Below are 20163 nucleotides of genomic sequence, written 5' to 3' on the forward strand. Positions count from 1 at the left end.
TAAACCGAACAATAATTGATTGAGATCATAAATCAAAATGATTTTCTATGTGTATTATTTTTCACAAAGCTTGTGAAAATGTTTGATACATATTCACCACGTCACCTCTAATTGCTAAAAAAATGAACACAGGCTTTTAAAATGTTAAGAAGAAAAACAATAAATATTTCAATCAAAGAATACTAAAAACTTTTAATGCTTTATTTTAATTAATTTTTTTTCATTATGGTCATGGATGTTAAACATTCGCAAGAACTTTTATGTCAAAATAAAAATGTTGAATCAAAATATAAGGTAGAATAAGATTTATGGAACCGATTAAAAAGTATAAATTTGATGAGAGAAATATATAAAACGCGTTTATTTCATTTTTCATTATGCATCCAAAAAACGCAAAAGCTTCATCTTGCGAATATAGTATGGATTTAAAATCAAAAACATGATCGAATTTCACAAGGTGGTTTCATGGTGTAGTTGGTTATCACGTCAGTCTAACACACTGAAGGTCTCCGGTTCGAGTCCGGGCGAAGCCATATGTTTTGTTCTTTTATTCCCATTTCGTATGCTTTACATGTTAATACATGTTAATAGATATGCTCTTGCAATATGATCTATCGCTTCTATATCTGGTTATTGTTCTTTATTTTAAATGCAAGAAAATTTTATAAAAGATATACTCTTAAATTTTTATTTTGTACAACATATTAAAATGTTTGTAAGATTAGTATTATTTTAAATTATATTATTATAATTAAATATATTGTACGGCCAATTAATTAGTGTTACATTTTTATGATGAGATATTACATTATTTATGTCTTGATTTATTATTTTTCATCTTTTTATAAAAAGGTATATTGTTAAATTTTTATATAAATTTTTTTATTAAAACTTTATAAGATTAATATTATTTTAAATTATGTTATTATAATAAATATTCTGACGGAAATTAGAAATGGATGTTCAAATTATGCGAAGGAACCACAAATAAAGAGAAACAGATAATAGTGATCTTGAATGGTGACTCTGGTGTCCTTTACAATAGCGTAAAATGGACTTATATGATTAGCACTCCAAGACTTAAGTCAGTTTAAGATTCAAGATGAGTATAATGAAATTGGAGATTAGAGATTGTGTATCTTCTCATAGTGTGAGAATTGTTTTTATATGTTGAATTGAGTAGAGTGAGCTTTTGTTGGATTGGGCCTTTTGGCCGATCCATAAGAGTTTCCCCAAGGCTTTTCCGAACACTGAAGGAGTCGGGAGAAGCCTTAAGTATCATTGATCGGCCTCCATGTCGTAGTCTGGTGTGAGATAAAACTAAATCGCTATGGATTAGTTTTTAAAAAAGGTAATGGGGGACATCCACATTTGATGCAGTTTCATCATTAAGACGCTTCATTCTTGTGTGATAACATGACCAATTAGGGTGTAACGCAGTTTATAAAGTGCTCAAGTGTACTTGAGTTTAGCGAGTTTCCATGAGTGAAATTCTATTTGTTAATCTTATGACCCCTGTTCGTAGTCGGTCTTGATCCTTCGGTTGTCGTTGCTTATAAATAGAGCGAGTTGAAGATTTGGAAGTTTTCGCAACCTTTTACCTTTCCAGCTTTCAGTTACATTTCTAGAGAAACATCCTCGTTCATTTTTTCTCAGAATATCATTGAGAGTGATTCAGAGCTTTGCTTAAAGCTTTCACCTTTTCATTGCTCTTACGGTGTCACTCTCTTTTAACTAGGTACCCTTCTAACTCAATTTTTCCCTTTAGTATTTGTTGTATCTTTAGTTCAGATGAGTGAAAACCATATCGATTTAGTGAGTGACTCCGAAGTAGAAACTTCCTCCATATGGTCCCATCATCCTCACCATCTTTCCTTCAATAGTGATCATGTAGGACTATAAATCATATCCATATTTGACGATTCTGGGTCAGAAGAGATGTATGATACTTTCTTAGAGGAAGAATCTTTTTCTTTTGGGTCATTGGACGCTCTTATATTAAATGTTGGCGGAATAACAACTTAAGTCGAGGTCCATATTCCCCTCGTGTCTTGCCTGAAGAGGAAATACAAGTCAATTTGCAAAAGAGGGAGTATGCTAGATATTTTATTTGGGCTTGTCTATAGAACTTGTGGTGTGAGTGTAACGGCGTTGAGGTGCTAGAACATTTAAATCTTCGACGTCGACTGGGCGCGCTGATGTATAATTGTGTAGATACAACAATGACATGCACTTCTTCGAATTTGAGCACTGAGTCCGCCCTGCGTGATGCTGACATTATGGTCTGAGATCCTTCAGAGTGGTTGGTTCTTTCAGTGTCAGGGGAGAATATGATATGCAGCTCTTTTGATGACTCCATGGTCTCATTCCATGAGAGCTTGTTTACAAGAGTAAGGCTCTGACTGCCTTTTTTATGAGTTTGAGGTAGCTATCCTGAAACATTTAAAAGTTGCTCCTTCCTAGCTTTATATGAGGTATTGGCCATACATATGGATTTCTAACTATGTGCCGAGTATAAGTCCTAAAAACCTTTAATTTATTCTTTGATATTTTCCATCTGAGGCATACCTCCTCGGGTAAATTTCATAATCAGAGGCTCATTTACTTTCATTATGTCCACCAGTGGTTCCATCCCTTCACTATGGATTAGGGCGATTTTTTGTGACGTTTCATATTGGTGAAGCCCTTCACCTCTACAACTCACTTTGTTTTCAGCTATATCCTTGCTGATTCTCCTTGCTACTGTAATTTTTCATATCCAAAGTATTGGTCCAAGCTTCACTTTAACCGGTCTACTTACTCCCAATGTACCAATTCAAGTTCTCTTTCTCCGGATGAGGTGACAATGGAGGAGATGCAATCTTGGTTTCATGGAATTTGTTATGAGGAAGGGTTCGGCCCTGGTGAGGTGCCCTCTTCCGAAGTGAGGAAAAGGCAGATTGGTAATTACACTATCTTGAGTGCAATTAATCTTGAGGAGAGGAGAGAATTCTTCAGAGGGAACAAAGTCTTCATGATTTTTTTTGACATGCGTGATTGCATTTTGCAGATAGCATGGATAAAATAATCAAGTTAAAGATGTTCCACAACATTGCCGATACCCAAGGCATCCAAGATGTGGTAAATATTGGTACTTCACAGTCTACCCATATCTTTTTGCAACTATCGCACCGACTCCGACACCTTCTCCTACCCAAGAGAAGCTTTGACTCTTATACCCGAGATGTGTCAGCTTGCGGATTCTATGACCTTTTTGATAGCGGGGGAACCAACCTCACCCCCAATTTCATTAAAGAGGGTCCGGGAGGAGGAATGTCAGTCACCTCGAATTGAGTGTTCTACAAAATGGACTCGGGTTGCTGAGGATGATGCTTTTGGGGAGGTGACCCCTTTTATAAAGATAATGGATATCTTCTTTTTTCGGGTCCCACACACTATTGAGGAGGTTATTTCTATTGTTTCGACATCAGGTTTATCCCTCGTCCAAAATCTCCTTTAGGGGGTAAGAGGGAAATGACTTCTAAGCTTACTTACAACATGTTCAAAGTTGCTTCTATATTCTTTCTCGTATCTGTTGGACGAGGTGATGTCTTGTCCCCCGTAGTCCTTTCAAGGAAAAGAATAATTGGAAAAAGAAGGTCGAAGTTATGGAGTTGAAGTGCACTGATCTTGAGAAGGAGCTTGCTGTGCTGCAAGAAGAAGTTAAAGTTGCTAACTCTTTATAGGAGGAAGTGAGAGTACATGTATTCCCTTCTCCCTTGGTGGCTCACGTGACCGAGATGAAAGATTCCCTCAAAGATACAGAGGAGTGGTTTAAGGTTGCTTTCAATTTTGTTTATGAGAAATCTCATTAGGTGGAAGATCATCGAGAAACGTATGTTCAGGTGGCCTAGGCCTTGAAATCTATCAAAGACGGGGGCACTTTAATGTGAGCACTCCATGATGCTCTTTAGAATACTATGTGGGATATGCTTGGAGTTCAATAATGAGTGGTGGAGAAGGCGAGGAAACATTGCCCTGATGCTGTAATTTTTGTCGAGGCATTGGATCCGTTTAAGTCTGCTTCTGGGGTGAATTGAGGAGATGGTCCCGGTGCCTCAGCTTTAAATGCTCCAAATTTATTTTCTTTTTGCTTTATTCTATTTATTTCCTGCAATAATTCCCATGCTTGTGTCACAAGTGTAATAATTTTGGAAATTTAATGAAGTATTTTACCTTGATATTTCAAGTATTGTTAGTTTTAGAGCTTCGTGCCAACCTTCCTTTTATCATCATAGTTATTCACGATTTGTCATAGCTTATGGCTTGCTCTCTTTATCCGCGAAATCTTTATTTACTTTTAGAATTTTGGCCATACCATTGGTATTCTTTGGCGATGATGGAATATTTGTTATGGGCGGGAGAGCCTTTATTGCTTTCCTTTGCAAAAAAAGCGACATATTTGATTCAAGTGATATGGCAGGTATACCTTTGGGATAATCCTTGTTCTCTTGTAACTCAGTACATTGAATGATGTATGTTCTTCCTTTTGGATTAACTGTATTATACAAAACAACATGGTTTGTTCTAGCTATTTATGTGAAGAAGTACACATGTGGAAACATATGTCCCAACAAGTGTCCATTCTCTTCAAGACAAGTCAGTGGCAGTAAGCGTGCGTTTTTCAGTTACTTGGAATGCATTCTTTTACTTATGTGTGCAATAAATATAGTTTCTATCTTTTTACAATTTGGTTTGGTTGATTATTTAATTAGGTTAATTTAAATCATGAAGATTTAAATTTGATTTCAAATCCAATCTTTTTATGGAGTTGTTTTGGAGAAACAAATCCAAACTAGATCTCCACTATTTCTGAACGAGATTAAATCAAATACCCAAAGGAGAAAAGCCCATACTTGATTAATATATCTATAAGACTTTTTCCATGCCTTGAAGATTATGAGCTTTAGTATTTATTTGAGTTTTAAGATGAGTCTTTGTTTGTGTTTCTTGTACACCTTGCCATTGCTTCATTTGTAATTCATTATAGTTGGTTTATTTAGTTGAGTTGTAATTCAACACTCATCATTATGTTTATTGATGTTGATCACTTAGGATTAGTGATTAAGAGAAAGTGAGAAGAGACTTCTCATTTTTAGGGGGAGTCCTGAATAGAAATACCTAGGGTAGAATTAAGATTAGGGGCATTAAACAAGTTGCTTGTTCATCTAAGACACTTTGTATTAATTCTATAAAAGAGTAAAAAAATTTCTTGGGTACGGATGCCCTTTAGATGTAGGTGTGGTTTTCCGAACTACATTGTCAATTCTCTTGTGTTCTTTATTGGTTTCTCTTTTATTTTGCATTGTTGACATATTGTGTGAAATCTGGTTTAATAAGTTGAACAAATTGTCATAAACATCTAGTCCAACATTTGTCCCTTGAGGAACAAAATTTCAATTGGCATCATAGCAGGAACCCTGTTCTGTTTGGGTGAGCTCAAGGGAAGATAGTTTTTGTTCAAATAGACAACACTAAGGATGAAGGGTGTGTCAATAGACCACCTATTTTAGATGGCCCAAATTATGATTATTGGAAATCTAAGATGGTTTCCTTTCTTAAATCCATAGGCAACAAAACTTGAAAGGTTGTGATTAAATGTTAGAATTATCCTATTATTACTTCTCAAGATGGTACAACAATTTTGAATCCTAAAGCTGATTGGTCCAAAGATGAAGATGGTGAAGCTCTTGGAAACAACAAATACTTTAGTTCTATATTCAATGGAGTTGACAAGAACATGTTCTGATTAATCAACACATGTATTGAAGCTAAAAAAGCTTGGGGGATACTCAAGATTGCTCATGAAGACACATCCAAAGTGTGTATGTCAAGGATGCAACTCCTCACCAAAAAGTTTGAAAATATGAGAATGTTGGAATATGAATCTATATTTGACTTCCACGTTCATTTAAATGATATAATCAACAATTCATTTGCCTTGGGAGAGAAGATGTCAGAAGATAAGCTGGTCAGAAAATCCAAATATCTCTTCCTAGGAAGTTTTAAATGAAGGTCATAACCATTGAAGAATCTCAATACTTAAGCAAAATTAAAGTTGATGAACTCATTAGTTCTATGCATACATTTGAGATTGCTATAAGTGATAATTCCGAAAAGAAGAACACGAGCTTGCTTTTGTTTCCAACACTAAAGAGGATGAATATCAAAATGAAAGCATATCAAATACTATAACACTTATTGGAAGAAAGTTTAACAAATCCTTGAGAAGGATGGACAAACAATGGAGGACAAATATCCAAGACAAGAGGTCAGACATCAGTTCCCGGAGCAAAAGAGTTTGGTCACATTAAAGTTGAATGTCCTACTTTTCTAAAAAAACAAAAAGGGGATTTTCAATCTCTTGGTATGAATCTAATGATGAGATTGAAGAAGAAACAACTAACAAAGTAACGACATTCATTAGGAAGTATGAGTCTGAATAAGACTCTAGGGATGAAGACATAACTGAAGAAAAAATGGATGCAACATTAAGGCTCTTACATAACAAAATGGGAGGAAGCTTGCTTAACTGGGGAAAAATAGAAGAAAAATATAAGTTATATTCTTTAAGAAAAGGAGAAACTTCTTTCAGCCGTTACTGGGATGAAAGAGGAAGTAGCATCGTTGTATTCCAAATTTGAGAATTTGACAAAGTCAGATAGTATAATGACCAATGATTCATATATGGTGGATGTTATGACAGGGAATATGAAGGTTGTAGTGTTTGACTATAGTTCCATGAAAAAAAAGGTCAAAATCCCATCCATGAAGTTTGTCTCTCTTGAAAAAAATATGAGTTCCTGATAAAGGACCACGTGTCCCAACATCCTGCTCAACAAGTGTACCCTTACAACAGAGGCAAGAAGAAATGATCTTGTAAGTGTCACCATTGTGGAAGATGTGTCCATATAAGACCCCTTTGCTATAAATTTTATGGATATTCTAAGTCTTATAGTCAACCAAGTCCCATATGAAAGAAAGGGAAGAAAACTTTAACAAAGAAGGAGCGGAAACCCAAGGAAATTGTCACTTGTCTTATAGGTCATACATTTCTAAACGTTTTTTCAAGAGAGAATTGGTTTTTTGATAGTGAATGTTCAAGACACATGACTAGTGAAAAGAGTTATATTAAAGAGTTGAACCCCTACTCTAAGAATTATGTCATCTTTGATGATGGAGCTAGAGGAAGAATCAAGGGCATATATAAAATGCTTAGTCCAGGTTTTCCTTGTCTTGATGTTGTGTTGTTAGTAGAAGGATTAACTGGTAACTTGATCAACACAAGTCAACAGTGTGATCAAGGTTTGTATGTTAATTACATTAAGTCTGAATGTATTGTCTCTAACAAAGATTAAGATATGATAATGTGAGGCTTAAGGCCTAAAAAAAGTTGTTATATGTGGATCGCTCAGACTTCATCCAAGGTTAAGAACATGGAGGAAATCATATATGAAGATGTTGTCAAGGGATTGATAAAACCCATGATTGAAGTGTATCAGTTAGTTAATATGTCCAACAAAATGCTCCAACATCCTACCTCTACTAAAGGTCTAAAGTTACTTTCTATGAATCTCATGGAGTCCACACATGTGAAAGGTCGGGAGAGAATAAAGAAAATCCTATGTGTAAAGAATAATAAAGGAAAGCTTCTTTATGACCTTGGGTTTAGTATGTCCAACGAGATGTTGGAACACTATGTTCAAAGTTTGCATCCTAAAATAAAGATACAATTCACCTACTTTTTTGATCTATAAGTAAAATTTATAAGAGATATTGATACCAGTACCGTAGAAAATGATCAGTTTGAATCACTAAGGGGTGTATTTAATATTTGCATGTGTGAAATCTTATGGAAATAAATTCAAGGGGGCATGTAATCCTAAATGGAAATATCCTCTCTATGTGATAATTGCAGCGCGTAAAATAAGATAAATATCCCTAAATTCAAATTTCTCTCATAATCAGTCATTTCTCACACGCAACAACAACCCGATTCTCCCTCTCTCTCTCTCGTGCTAGAAATTATGTTCCCTTTCACCTCTATCAATACCCTCAATCATGTTCCAAAATGAGCTAGAAATCAAAGACAATTAGGGTTTTTGATTCCAGCAACTCTGATGATGAACCTCCTCTGTTTTTAAACCTAAAACCTCTAAAAATGATTGTTCCATATGACATTTCAACGATTCAATCAAAGAATACGACATGTGAAAAGATCAGTACCTTTGAAATGGTACGTTTGGAAGGGGTTCAAATGATTAGTATGGAATATATATTTTGCAAATAAAAGCTTGTTGGAAATTTTAATTAGAACAATATAGAATATGTCTTGCTTCAAATATCCAATATGTCATTGTTGATGTTGGTGTCTAGTGACCCTATGTTGATTTCTTAGTTATTATGATAGTTTAACTTAGCATTTATACCTAATCTCTTGGTGTATAACTCATTATTCTATATTACGTCTCCTAATCCATTAGGGCAACTGGCTAGTTAAAATAGACAATAATCGGTACATTAAATCTTTAGTCACAACTTATAATTTCTTATCTCTAACTAATTACTAAGTAGAACATGTAATTTAGATCAAATTCATATATTCGGGGTTAGTAATCATTATGATTTCTAAGTTCATTATACAAATTTGTCAACAGATATAAATTAATGAACGCAAAAATTAACTGAATAATAAGCTCAATTAATCAAAAGTGCAAAGAGTAAAAAAACTCAAATACATGATCCAATAGATTTATACAGGTTAATCTAGAAATCTCTAATAAATAGAAAATTAGTTACTCATTGAGATAATAATCATACCTAAAGAAATAAAGAGACAATACATGAATCTTCGATTAGAAATCGACTTCTAGTGATGAAAACCTTCTCTCCAGAGATCCAATAATTGCCTTGTCGTCAGAAATTACTAAAAACTTCCCCCAGTTTTTCTTCTTTCTTTGTCCTATTAATAGCAAAAAAATGCTTGGCAGAAAAAGAAGGTCATGCTACATAATGTCTTTATATTGCGCCGCAATGAGGCGCTCATCTCACAACGATGTGGCAGCAATTTTCCCAATGGATTTTTGCTATTTTTCAATTTTTCCCTCTTACCTTCCTAAGACCTTCGCTTCTTCGTTTCTTCTTCATTTCATGGTCAAACTTAAATAAAATCACCTTAAAACAATTAGAAACACATGAAAACTCTTATAAAATTATATAATGATAGAGTGTCATCATAGACTTGGTGCTGTGAAGAGCCGATATAGGAGGGAAAAATACCTTGGATTACAAGCCAACATCAAGCTGAGAAGGACCATACAAGGTGCAAGCCAACACTAGGAAATGAGACTACATCCTAAAAAACTCTTGCTGGGGGAGTAAGTACCAAGGATCTGGAACATTGCCAAGTTAAAGCGATACTACATCTAAAAAAGTGGAATGATCAAACTATTTATTTTATTATAACATATATATATATATATATATATATATATATATATATATATATATATATATATATATATATATATGTATGTATATGTGTGTGTGTATAATAATATTTTTCCCACTATCATGTCAGTTGCGTTTGTGTTCTTTCTTTCTTTTTAGGAAATCAAAGATGAGAAAAACTATGTACATTTCAATGTTGTTGATACACCCCTCTTAGAAGTTAGTCACTCCAAGAGCATAGACGGTGGAGCCTATAAGACGTCCACCTATCCAGGTCAAAACTTGGGGACATGGATGGAGGCTTAACCCTTGGTCAGGGACAATCCTCTATAACACTGAGAAATCATTCGATGGCAATGGAAAAGTCCTCCATACCATACCATGCCAATTCCAATAAAGGGGATATGCAGAGGTGAAATAAGAGAGATTATCCAAACCACAAATAAATTATTGTACAAAAAGAACATAATCTAGCACACATGTAAAATATTGCAATAAACATCCTTCATTTTACAAAGCGAGAGATAATGAAAAATTACAATGAAGCTCTTTCGAGGAAAATTTTCAAAGAGTTGTAGAGATCTTGAGCGTTAGTAACAAACAAATATAATTGGTCCACAACATTCTTGAATACATCTTCTTCCAAACCCTCGGTAGAAAGATATAAAAACTATTTGTCCAAACCATCCGGTTCCTCGTGGAAAATCTTCAATTCACCTGAATGGGATCCTTTCTCCTCTTCAAGCTCTATTCTGACGACTAAGGCACTCAGGGATGAGGTCTCCATGGAAATATCCACCGCTTGAGAATATTATTTTCTTCTTCAAGCATGTCCTATAGTTCAGCCACTCTTCTGGCTAGAGCCACATGTGTTCCATGTAGGTTCACCTCGTCTAGAAAAGGGAGAAATTTGATCTAGAGATTAGGGAAGCCTAGACAAATCTCCTTGGTAGTGGATAACTTTAGACTTGGAAAGATCATGTAAGGATCTAGAAGATTCATCCTCTTGAAAGGGATTACCAGCAACCAATAGCTTCCTGTTGCCGACAGTAACTAAAGTCATAATGAAAGCTACCCACATCATTTGGAAGGTGACTCCACCAACAACCCTAACCTGCGTATTTTAGAGAGTTTGCTTATATGAGCATAATTTTCAATGGAAACATATACATTTGTCTCCAAAGTAGCCATAGGCATTCAACCAGCAAAGACGTAGGGAAACTGAAGGGGATGAGTCTCGATTTTTTTGTTAGCTGAATATTAAGAGCTTTTATAGACAACTTTAGTTTCTTAGTGGGACCCATTTGAGCAGGCACCTTGCCGCAATCTCTTTTAATCTCGATCAGAGAAACAAGCCTATCGTTATTCTTCTTACTTTGATGCTCAGAGGGCCACTGAATAACCCTCGAAGACAACATGGTTCACACATCAACTAGTGAAGCTCCTTATTTGCTCAGAGGCATAACATGTTTCTCGATTAGAGAAGGATCAATCGAAAGCATATAACCTTCATTTCCCCCTCTCTTGATTTCATCTAAAAGGAAATAAGAAGATTAAGGGAGGAAAGTATAATACTTTAACATCAATAGAATAAGAAAAAAAATCATATCAAGCACTAAAATGTTTCTTCTACCCTCAATGAATTTTGCATATGTAAAATCCTAACAACTTAACACGCTGTCAGGAAATGAAAGCAAAAACACCTTCATTGCTTTCTCCTCGTTGGCTAGTGAGGTATACAAAATAAAGTAAGAGATGAATTTCTTATCAAAATGATATGGGGTCCAAAACTTCTGGGCTTAGTTAGTACAACTAACCGCCCTGTAATAGAAGTCGAGGGAGTACAAAACTCCGAGTGAGCCGTGTGAGAAATTGGAGTTACCAAGGAATAACTGGGATTGAACTTTTTCCAAATCTCAATATAAACCTGGAAGATTTTATAATCATTCAGACAAAGGGAAACTAACCCATGACCAAGCCTTTCCTTTAAGGAGGATTCCTTGAAAAAAGTGGAAGAAGAGATTTTTCGAGGCAAAATTGCTTGCCTATTATATTCATACCAATATTGGAACACCCCGCTGGAGGCATAGACAATTGGGTGGAGTTGCAAGAGAGTAATATGAAGGTAGTCCAACACCTCATTTTCAAAAGAGGTTAGAGGGAGTCGAACACCCAACTTCTGAAAGATGCAATCATAAAAAGGGATAGAGCGTCCCTCGAACTTGCTGCATATCTTATCATAGGGATGAAGGAGATAGACAACCATAAGGGTGACTTCACCTTGAAGGTGGCCATCTTCACAACAACCTCCTTGATACAAGAAGAAACCATCCACAAGTATTCAGGGTCAACCCAGGGATAATCGTCCGCATCGGTTGGCTTCATTATCTCTTTAAGTCAAACCACTTCCAACTTCACATCATAGAATGAATAATTCCGGTCAACGATAACATAATACCGACATGGAGGGATTATCTCAAAAGACTAGATAGAGCAACCAGTCTTACGCACTGCTATCTTAGATAAAATAAGACCCAAATTAAATTCGACTCGAGCAAGAGAGGCAGATCGTGTGGAAACTTCCCAATTGACGAATCGTCCTCATTGCCTAAAGAATCCAACCTTGATTTAGAGCTACCACTACGCATATTATTGGCAGGAATGGGATAATCTACCTCGTAGAAGATGTCCACCGATTTTGGATTCTCAACTCCCGTATACGACGATGACTAAATACTATTAAGTCCAACAACATTATTTATGGGCACATCTCCTAGATTAACCTTAACGACACACATGTGGAGGATAATGATATACCTTAAGAAGAATAACCCACAAACGAAGAGACAACAAAAGGCTGAAGTTGTCGGAGCACGCGAACATAAGAATGAAATAAGGAGAGGAAAGAAAATTCCAAATGGTGAATGAAGAAAAAGAGAAGCTTGGTAAGGAACAAATCCTTTCATAAAAAAATTAACATCAAACCAACGATCCAGATTAACAATTGTGAAAAAAATTAAGGGTGATGAATCAAATGTTCCTTCCTTGGGCCACACGCAAAGAAAAGACTTGCATAATGAAAAAACATTTTATGCGTCTGCCCCTCATTACTTTTGAAACTGATCCATGACTTTTCTGCTACGGTCGGTCATCATCACTAGGGGCCGACCACAACTTTGAAAGACTCCTCAGCTAACATACTGGCAAGTCTTGGAGGACAACTATTTTGGGTCGACTAGAGGTCCAATACAAGGGTCCAGTTATGGATAAGCCCAATCAAAATTATCCAACATATATAATTAGGGTCGGATATGGGCCTGTGCAACCTAGCCCGTTGCACAGGGCCTCAAAAATGAAAGTTGGGTTAGAAAATTATAAAAGGTCATAACTAATATTTATAGTAACTGCTAAATTTATAACAACAATATGGCAACTTTCCAGCGGTGAAGCATTGACTTATTATCCTTAGGGTCCGTTTGGTTGGGGGATTTCGGAGGGGAGGGGAGGGGAGGGAATATTTTAAGTTAAGTATGTTTGGTTTAATTTTTTATGAGGGGAGGGGAGGGGATTGAAGGTAATCAGATTCCCTCCTGAAGCAACTTTTCGTTTCCCCCAAATCGGAGGGATTTGGAGGGGAGGGGAGGGAATATTTTAAGTTAAGTATGTTTGGTTCAATTTTTTATGAGGGGAGGGGAGGGGATTGGAGGTAATCAGATTCCCTCCTGAAGCAACTTTTCGTTCCCCCCAAATCGGAGGGATTTGGAGGGGAGGGGAGGGAGAGGAGTTATGATAAAATCTATTTTTGCTATATTGACAAAATTACCCTTACTTTTTAATTAAAATCTTAAATTGTTTTTAATATATATTATACGTTAAATTTTACCGTCTTGTTAGAATTCCTCCATTTTTTACGGTAACTCCATTATTTTATATTAATATGATGACTCAACTTCATTTTTTCATGTGTTTTATTATATTCATTTTGATTTATTATTTTGTAATAACTCAATTGTTTTATAAGTTATTGCGTTGTATTACATATTTATATATAATTGTAGTGTGTGTGTGTGTATATATATATATATATATATATATATATATATATATATATATATATATATATATATATTAACTAATATTTAATTTTATAAATATTTTATAAAATTAGATGGATCATCAAGATGATAAAATAATTCATCTGATCATGGATGATATGATTATTGTATAAAATTTATCAATATTTTATTTACGCTTTAATATATTTTAAAGTATTTGAAATAGTAAATATTTTGTGTTTGATTATCTATATTGTTTATGAATTGACAAAAAAAAATATCACATTGTTTTTATTTGATTTAGCATGAGTGTTATACTATTTTAAGGGTTAAAAGGTAAATTAGTTTTAAAATCCCTCCCCTCCCTCCTGAACCAAACATATTTTTAATTAAAAATCCTCCCTCCCCTTCCCTCCCCTCGTTTGAACCAAACATACTTTTAATTAAAATATCTCCCCTCCCCTCCCCTTTATTAAATTCCCTCCCTTCCCCTCCCCTCTGTTGAACCAAACAGACCCTAAGGGTGTGAGTTTCGACCCTTGTTGGTGTAGTTTTTTCCAATTCTTAGTTTTGGTGTAGTTTTTTCTAATTCTTAGTTTTACAACAATCAGTGCACTATTAGTGTAAAATATTTGACACAATCAGTGCATTATAGTCCTTAAAAACAAATACTTTATGTGATTTAAAGAAAAAGTCAAACTTCTACAAAAATTAACGGTTATTATTTCACTGACAATATAAAACTGTTTTACACTGTCGGTGTATTTCCATTAAATTCTTATAAAACCGTAAAGCTTTCACAAGATTTTATAACAAAACAATACACTATTAATTTTTACATTTTCATTTTATAACAATACTTTAAAAAAATTAATTTTATTTTACTTTGGCCTCTATTTTTTTGATTTTGGTCTCCTCATTTTTAAAATTATAATTTTGATTCCATTTTAAATTTTTTATTGAAGAAAAAATTAATTTTGCAAAAAATAAAATAAAATAGAAGGGCAAAAATTGTACATAAAACTTAAAAAGAAAATAAAATAGTAATTTTTAAAATAAATAAATCAAATTAACAAAAAGACAAATAGATTAAAATTACAATTAAGTCTATTTCACAAGGTTAATTTTCTACTTTATTGTCCGTTCGCATCACATGACTACTAGTAGCTAGAGTATGCATCGTGTTAAACTTTAATTTTTGCGCCCTCTATAATGAATTTGCTCTCTAATTATTTGTCATCCTTATCATTTTGCTATAATTCGCATTTTCTTACCAACAACAAGTCGGCGTTTAGTTAATTGCCCAAAAACAACAAACCTTTCATTGTAATTTGTATCACCAAAATAAACTCCAAAAATACTTTTCTCTTACTCTGAAAAAAACCACCAAAAAATATTCTGTTATATTAACTAAAATACCTACATGATCACTAGTTCACTACTACATCTATATTAATTTTTATTTTAAAAAAAAAATACTTTTACCATTTTATTTAAAAAAAACTTTGATTATTTTATTTTAAAAGTTTTTTTTCTTTAATGATTTATTTTCTTATGTTTTAGTCTTCACCTTATTTTAAAATTAATTTAGATGACATGATATATTTAGATAATTATTTTTAAAATATGATATAAATACTAAATTTATTTACTTTGACAATGTCACGTAAACAAAACTAATTTTAAATATAAAATGTAAGACTTTTCAAATTTAAAATAAATAAATAAATTTAATAAATAAGTAAAATAAAGAGCTTAAACTTTTTCTTATTGGGAAATGCTAACAAGTGTCCCAGGGGCACTTTTTAAGAGCTTAAAAGAGTAAGTTTTTCTTGGAAATATAAGTAATTAATGCATCGAAAATTGAAATAGTTAACTTTTTAAAGAATATTTTCTTTAAATAGAATGCTTAAAGAGTGCCCCCGGGGCACTTGTTAGCATGACCCTTTCTTATTATTAATGTATGTATTTATTACCAAACCAATCAATATTAGTTTTAGTTGAAAAAAAAAAAAAAATTCAATTTTAGCTCTATATGATTTTCGTTTTTTTTTTCTTATTTTCCAATATCAATCACATTCACACACGCACGCTATCATTGACACAATATTAACACCAGGTAGAAAAAAAAAGGGTTGCGTTTCTGGGTTTTGCAATTTTCATTCAGAAATAGCCCTAAAATCAACCTACCCCAATCACCATCATCAAGCTCGAAGCTTTTCAATCTAAGATCATTGAATTTGTGATTTCAATCGGAATCGTGTATTTGGATTTTGATGGCAAATCTGTACGTGAAAGCTGTGCCACCTGCGGATCTGAACAGGAACACGGAATGGTTTACGTATCCTGGCGTTTGGACTACCTATATCCTCATCCTCTTCTTCACGTGGATCCTTGTGCTATCTGTGTTTGGCTGCTCGCCGGGAATCGCGTGGACGATTGTTAATCTCGCTCATTTTCTTGTATCGTTTTCTTTTCACCCTTTTCTCTTTGTTTTCATTGTTTTTTGCTTTTTGTTTGAATTGTGATTGAATTGAATTGAATATTGGGTGTTTGATTTTTTTGTTTTTGTTTTTGTTGTTGCCTGATTTACCCTTTGATGATTGATGATGATGACTTATTTGGAAACTTTGTAGTTCAAGGTTTTTTTAGTGTGTTTGTGTTGTTTATTTAATTTTGTTTTTGGGTTTTTAGTAATTGTTTAATTGTGTTGATTGTAGTTTTGATGGATGAATGTATGAGTTTCATGTTTCTTAAAGTTAATTTTTTTTAATCATGATTCAGAATGTATAGTTATTTAGAAACAATAAGATAGAGTAATCTTACGAAATCGTATTGGAAGTGAACAATGTTCAGTTTGCTTCTGTTTTTCTTTGTGTCGAAGTGACTCTAATTTCAAGTTTATGTCAATTGCTATAGGTAGTTTATTCTATATATTAACCTAGGTTAATGATTTAATGGAAAGTTAACTGTATCCCGTTAATCTTTTGTCATTGGCATTTGATGTTTTTTGGTCATTAACATAAATCCTTAGACATTGTTGATGATAAAGCTGAGAAAAAGTTAGTTATTTAATAGTGTGTTACACAATTAACTTCCCATTCCTGTATCCATAACGTTGCCCATACTTTGGATAGCCCTACCTTTTCTTACTTTTGTACATTCCCTCTGCTATATGCATATGCATTGTCTGGTATTTATTCTTAGTCTCTTCTTCCTACACCATTTTTGGCCTCTCCTAGTGTAGTGTCTTAGTTTGGGAAGGCGTGTCGTTCAGTGCTATTGGAGTATTTTCATGGAGTGTCCTATCACTCTTGTGGGACTCTTCTTGTCAATGGTTGTTAGGATGAGTGACACGGGGTTTGCGTCTAATTATTGGCTAAAACCTTTCTGTATCTTATTTGCGAGCAAGTGGCCATTATGTTTTACAGATGTTTCTTAGGAAGATTGTGTGTTTCCATAGCTTTTGAAATGAAATTTTTAAGAAGACGGATTTTTATGTGTTTGTGTCTGTGATTCTTGAACTACTTATGGTTTTAAATTGCTGTGATTTCACAGTTTCCCTCTTCTGGAATGTTCTAAACGTTCGTACTTGCCTATCCTATGTATGACTCTAGAAGTACACTAGTTCAAAAGCATTGTAAGGTGTGGTAATTCCTGGTGAAGTAGTTTCTTTATTTGACGGAGAATCAAATACTTCATACAATTTTGCAGTGATTTAAAATGAATTGACTGTCATATTTTGTCTTCATCAACTTTTGGTTTTTGTTTGGGGCAGGCAGCTGTATTATTACATGTCTTAGAAAGCTATGTGACTGGATCAAACTATAAATTAATATATTTTTTTGTCAGTTATTGTTTATGAATGTTAGAAAATTTGATCTCTTTACATGGCTTGATTGATTTTGTTGTGTCTATCAGGTAACATATCACTTTTTCCACTGGAAAAAAGGAACTCCGTTTGCGGATGATCAGGGGATCTACAACAGATTGACATGGTGGGAGCAGGTCGACAATGGACAGCAGCTCACTCGTAACAGGAAGTTTTTGACAGTTGTTCCTTTGGTTCTGTAAGTTCTCTTTTATTTTCATGCCTGCGTTTGTTTTAAGAGGTGTTTGTTCCTGCTGATTTATGTTGTGTCTACTCTGATGCAGACAAACGTGTTTGTGTCTTCTTATGTTTCTCAATTAACTTTCTTGATATTATAAAACTAATTGCATTCTAGTGAGATCGTAGTGAGACCGTAGCAGATTTGTTATCTACACAATCTTCTCCCCATTGTTCCCCGATACAGAAAAATTAAAACTTCTTGACTTCTTATCGTCAAAGTTGGTGGATAGTTATTAGTTACACATGTAATGCACCAAAGTAAGGAATGGAGATAAAAAATGCAAATATGTGTTTTGGAACGGAAAGTTATATCTGATATAAGGTCCCACTTTCAAAGTTTACTAGGACATACAGTGAATAGATCTTACTGGCAGTATCATAGACAAATATTGAATGTGTTATCTTATTAGCAAACAAATTAGTGCAAAAACAGGGGGAAAATTCAATGAAAAACAGAAATGAATTAAAACCAGCATAAAAACTCAGGAAAACTAGAAGTTTCTTTAAAACAAATTTGAAAAGACTCCATTGAAAATGACAGCGTTTTTCATGCCAAATGCTCCAATGAACAACATCTATTGAACATTGCCAAATGGACTTTCCGTAGTGCTAGCGAAATCTATGATTGTGTCTGCTCTAGGTTATGAACACATTTTTGGAAACTTCCTCACAGGGTGGGCTGGCTAGCCCGACTATCTTGTCTTGTTTTGTACTGATTATGATTAGTATTGCTGAAATTTCCATTATGCGTCACATGTCTCTATCTAGATAGTAGTTGCTGATCATATCCAAAACTAGTCCCATAACGCCAGAGTAGTCATTCCCAGATAGGCCGACCCCAAAATTGAGATAGCTGGATAGCATATAGCGGGATGACCGCTCTATCTGATCATTTTTTGGACAAATTACATAGAATAATTATGAACGTATATTTAATGTAAAACTAAACAAATAATTCAACTCATTAAATATTCATAAACAAAACACACTTGACTCTTGAAGGGCATAAAGGACTATGAAGGAAGGTTAAGGTTGAGTCTCAACTCTAATTTGAATGAAAAACCCAAAGTTACCCTTAAAACATTGTAAATTAAGGGGTAACTTTGGCTTTTTAGAAGGGAAAAGGATAGCAAGCATGAAACCACTCCTGCCCCGGAACCGCTCTACTCCACTATCCCGCTATTTACCCTATAGCTGCTGCTATAGCGTTCTGTACCGCTAAGGTTCTTCCCATAGTGGGCTAGCGCCGTTGTTGACTACCCGTCATAACGCATTGCATTTTTTTTTTTCTGGTGTCACTGTCCTAATGAGAGAGTCAAGAGAGATATGTAAACTGTAAGATTCAAGTTGGTTGGATGAAATGAACAAATGCATGTTATTTGTGGTTGAAAGATGTCTATCAAGTTTAAAAGAAAATTCTACTTGAACTATTATATTATATATTCTTATGCTACTCTATGGTACTGAATGTTTTTCTTACGACAAATTTGTACTGAATGTTGATTGTAAAAAGCTTAATCATCAAAACTTGTATCACAAATTAAGTAGCTTATTCATAACTAATGTCAAGATTCATTACTCTTTAACAACAAATGAAGTAAAAGCTTAGTTCAACACTTCAACTAATCTTGTTTATGGATTTTGAAGAGTCTTATTAAGGGACCTATTTGATGGCTAAAGAAGAGTCATACCAAATGACTTTTATTTGATGGCTAGAGTTGTCACATATTTAGAATAATGGAATAATCCCATTTTTGATTAGTCAGTTATATAATCCAATTTTTTCTCCTACTAGTGCTTAAAAGTCAATAATTATTCACTGTTTTTTTTTGTTTCTTCTCATTGACAGGTACTTGATAGCCTCACACACAACTGACTATGAACATCCAATGCTGCTCTTCAACACGTTTGCCGTGATCGTGCTAGTTGTTGCAAAGTTCCCTAACATGCACAAGGTCAGGATATTCGGAATCAACGCTGATAAGTAATAAATGTGTCTCTGTATCCATGAAACTATGGTTGTTAGTAGCTTATGAGCCTTCTCTTGTTCTGGAAAAAAAGCTGCACCTTTGTATAGAAAAGGCAGAACTGTGGGAAGGATTACTCATAATCATGTTTTGTTGTCAACTGTTTAATTTTTTATTTGTAAGCTTCTTTTTCTAAGGTATTATTTAACAAACAAATAAAATATGTTGAGTTTATTATTTCTGTACAGTAGAGAAATACGTGTACCAGATATTATAATGGTGCTTTAAAATTAGTAGTGAAAGTACCTTTCTTTTATTAAATGATGACTTGGAAAAAACTCTTATACAAGAATCATCCTATGCATTAGTATCAAATTTCATTGGTGAAAGTTGTGTTTTCAATATTAGAAGCATGGTTGAAGATGATATCATTGATTAAGATCTCTTAATTAAACTCCGGGATCGTCTTTTTGTTTATTTTTAGAAGCAAACTTGTGCTAAAGCACACCATCTTTGTGATTCATCACATTAATTCTTGAAG

At 34.1% G+C, this 20163-nt stretch overlaps 1 protein-coding gene and 1 non-coding gene across 2 annotated transcripts; both read left to right on the forward strand.

Moving 5' to 3' along the window:
- The first annotated feature begins 459 nt into the window (after nt 1–459).
- On the forward strand, nt 460–533 carry TRNAV-AAC (transfer RNA valine (anticodon AAC)). Its single transcript has one exon. It is a non-coding gene; the product is annotated as a tRNA-Val (tRNA).
- A 15090-nt stretch (nt 534–15623) lies between these two features.
- On the forward strand, nt 15624–19943 carry LOC131616521 (uncharacterized). The gene is made up of 3 exons (XM_058887876.1): nt 15624–16006; nt 17466–17614; nt 19505–19943. Exons 1-3 carry the CDS (start codon nt 15821–15823, stop codon nt 19641–19643), a joined length of 474 nt encoding a protein of 157 aa, XP_058743859.1. The 5' UTR covers nt 15624–15820; the 3' UTR covers nt 19644–19943.
- Nucleotides 19944–20163: the final 220 nt, after the last annotated feature.

Source organism: Vicia villosa, linkage group LG7, assembly GCF_029867415.1.
Source record: "Vicia villosa cultivar HV-30 ecotype Madison, WI linkage group LG7, Vvil1.0, whole genome shotgun sequence".
NCBI lineage: Eukaryota > Viridiplantae > Streptophyta > Magnoliopsida > Fabales > Fabaceae > Vicia > Vicia villosa.

What these genes read in the sequence shown, in the direction of transcription:
- LOC131616521 (XM_058887876.1), top strand. Translation starts at nt 15,821, where the DNA reads ATGGCAAATCTGTACGTGAAAGCTGTGCCACCTGCGGATCTGAACAGG. An exon ending in TTAATCTCGCTCATTTTCTT is followed by an intron (nt 16,007 to 17,465) that starts GTATCGTTTTCT and finishes TGTGTCTATCAG; the next exon opens with GTAACATATCACTTTTTCCA. An exon ending in ACAGTTGTTCCTTTGGTTCT is followed by an intron (nt 17,615 to 19,504) that starts GTAAGTTCTCTT and finishes TCTCATTGACAG; the next exon opens with GTACTTGATAGCCTCACACA.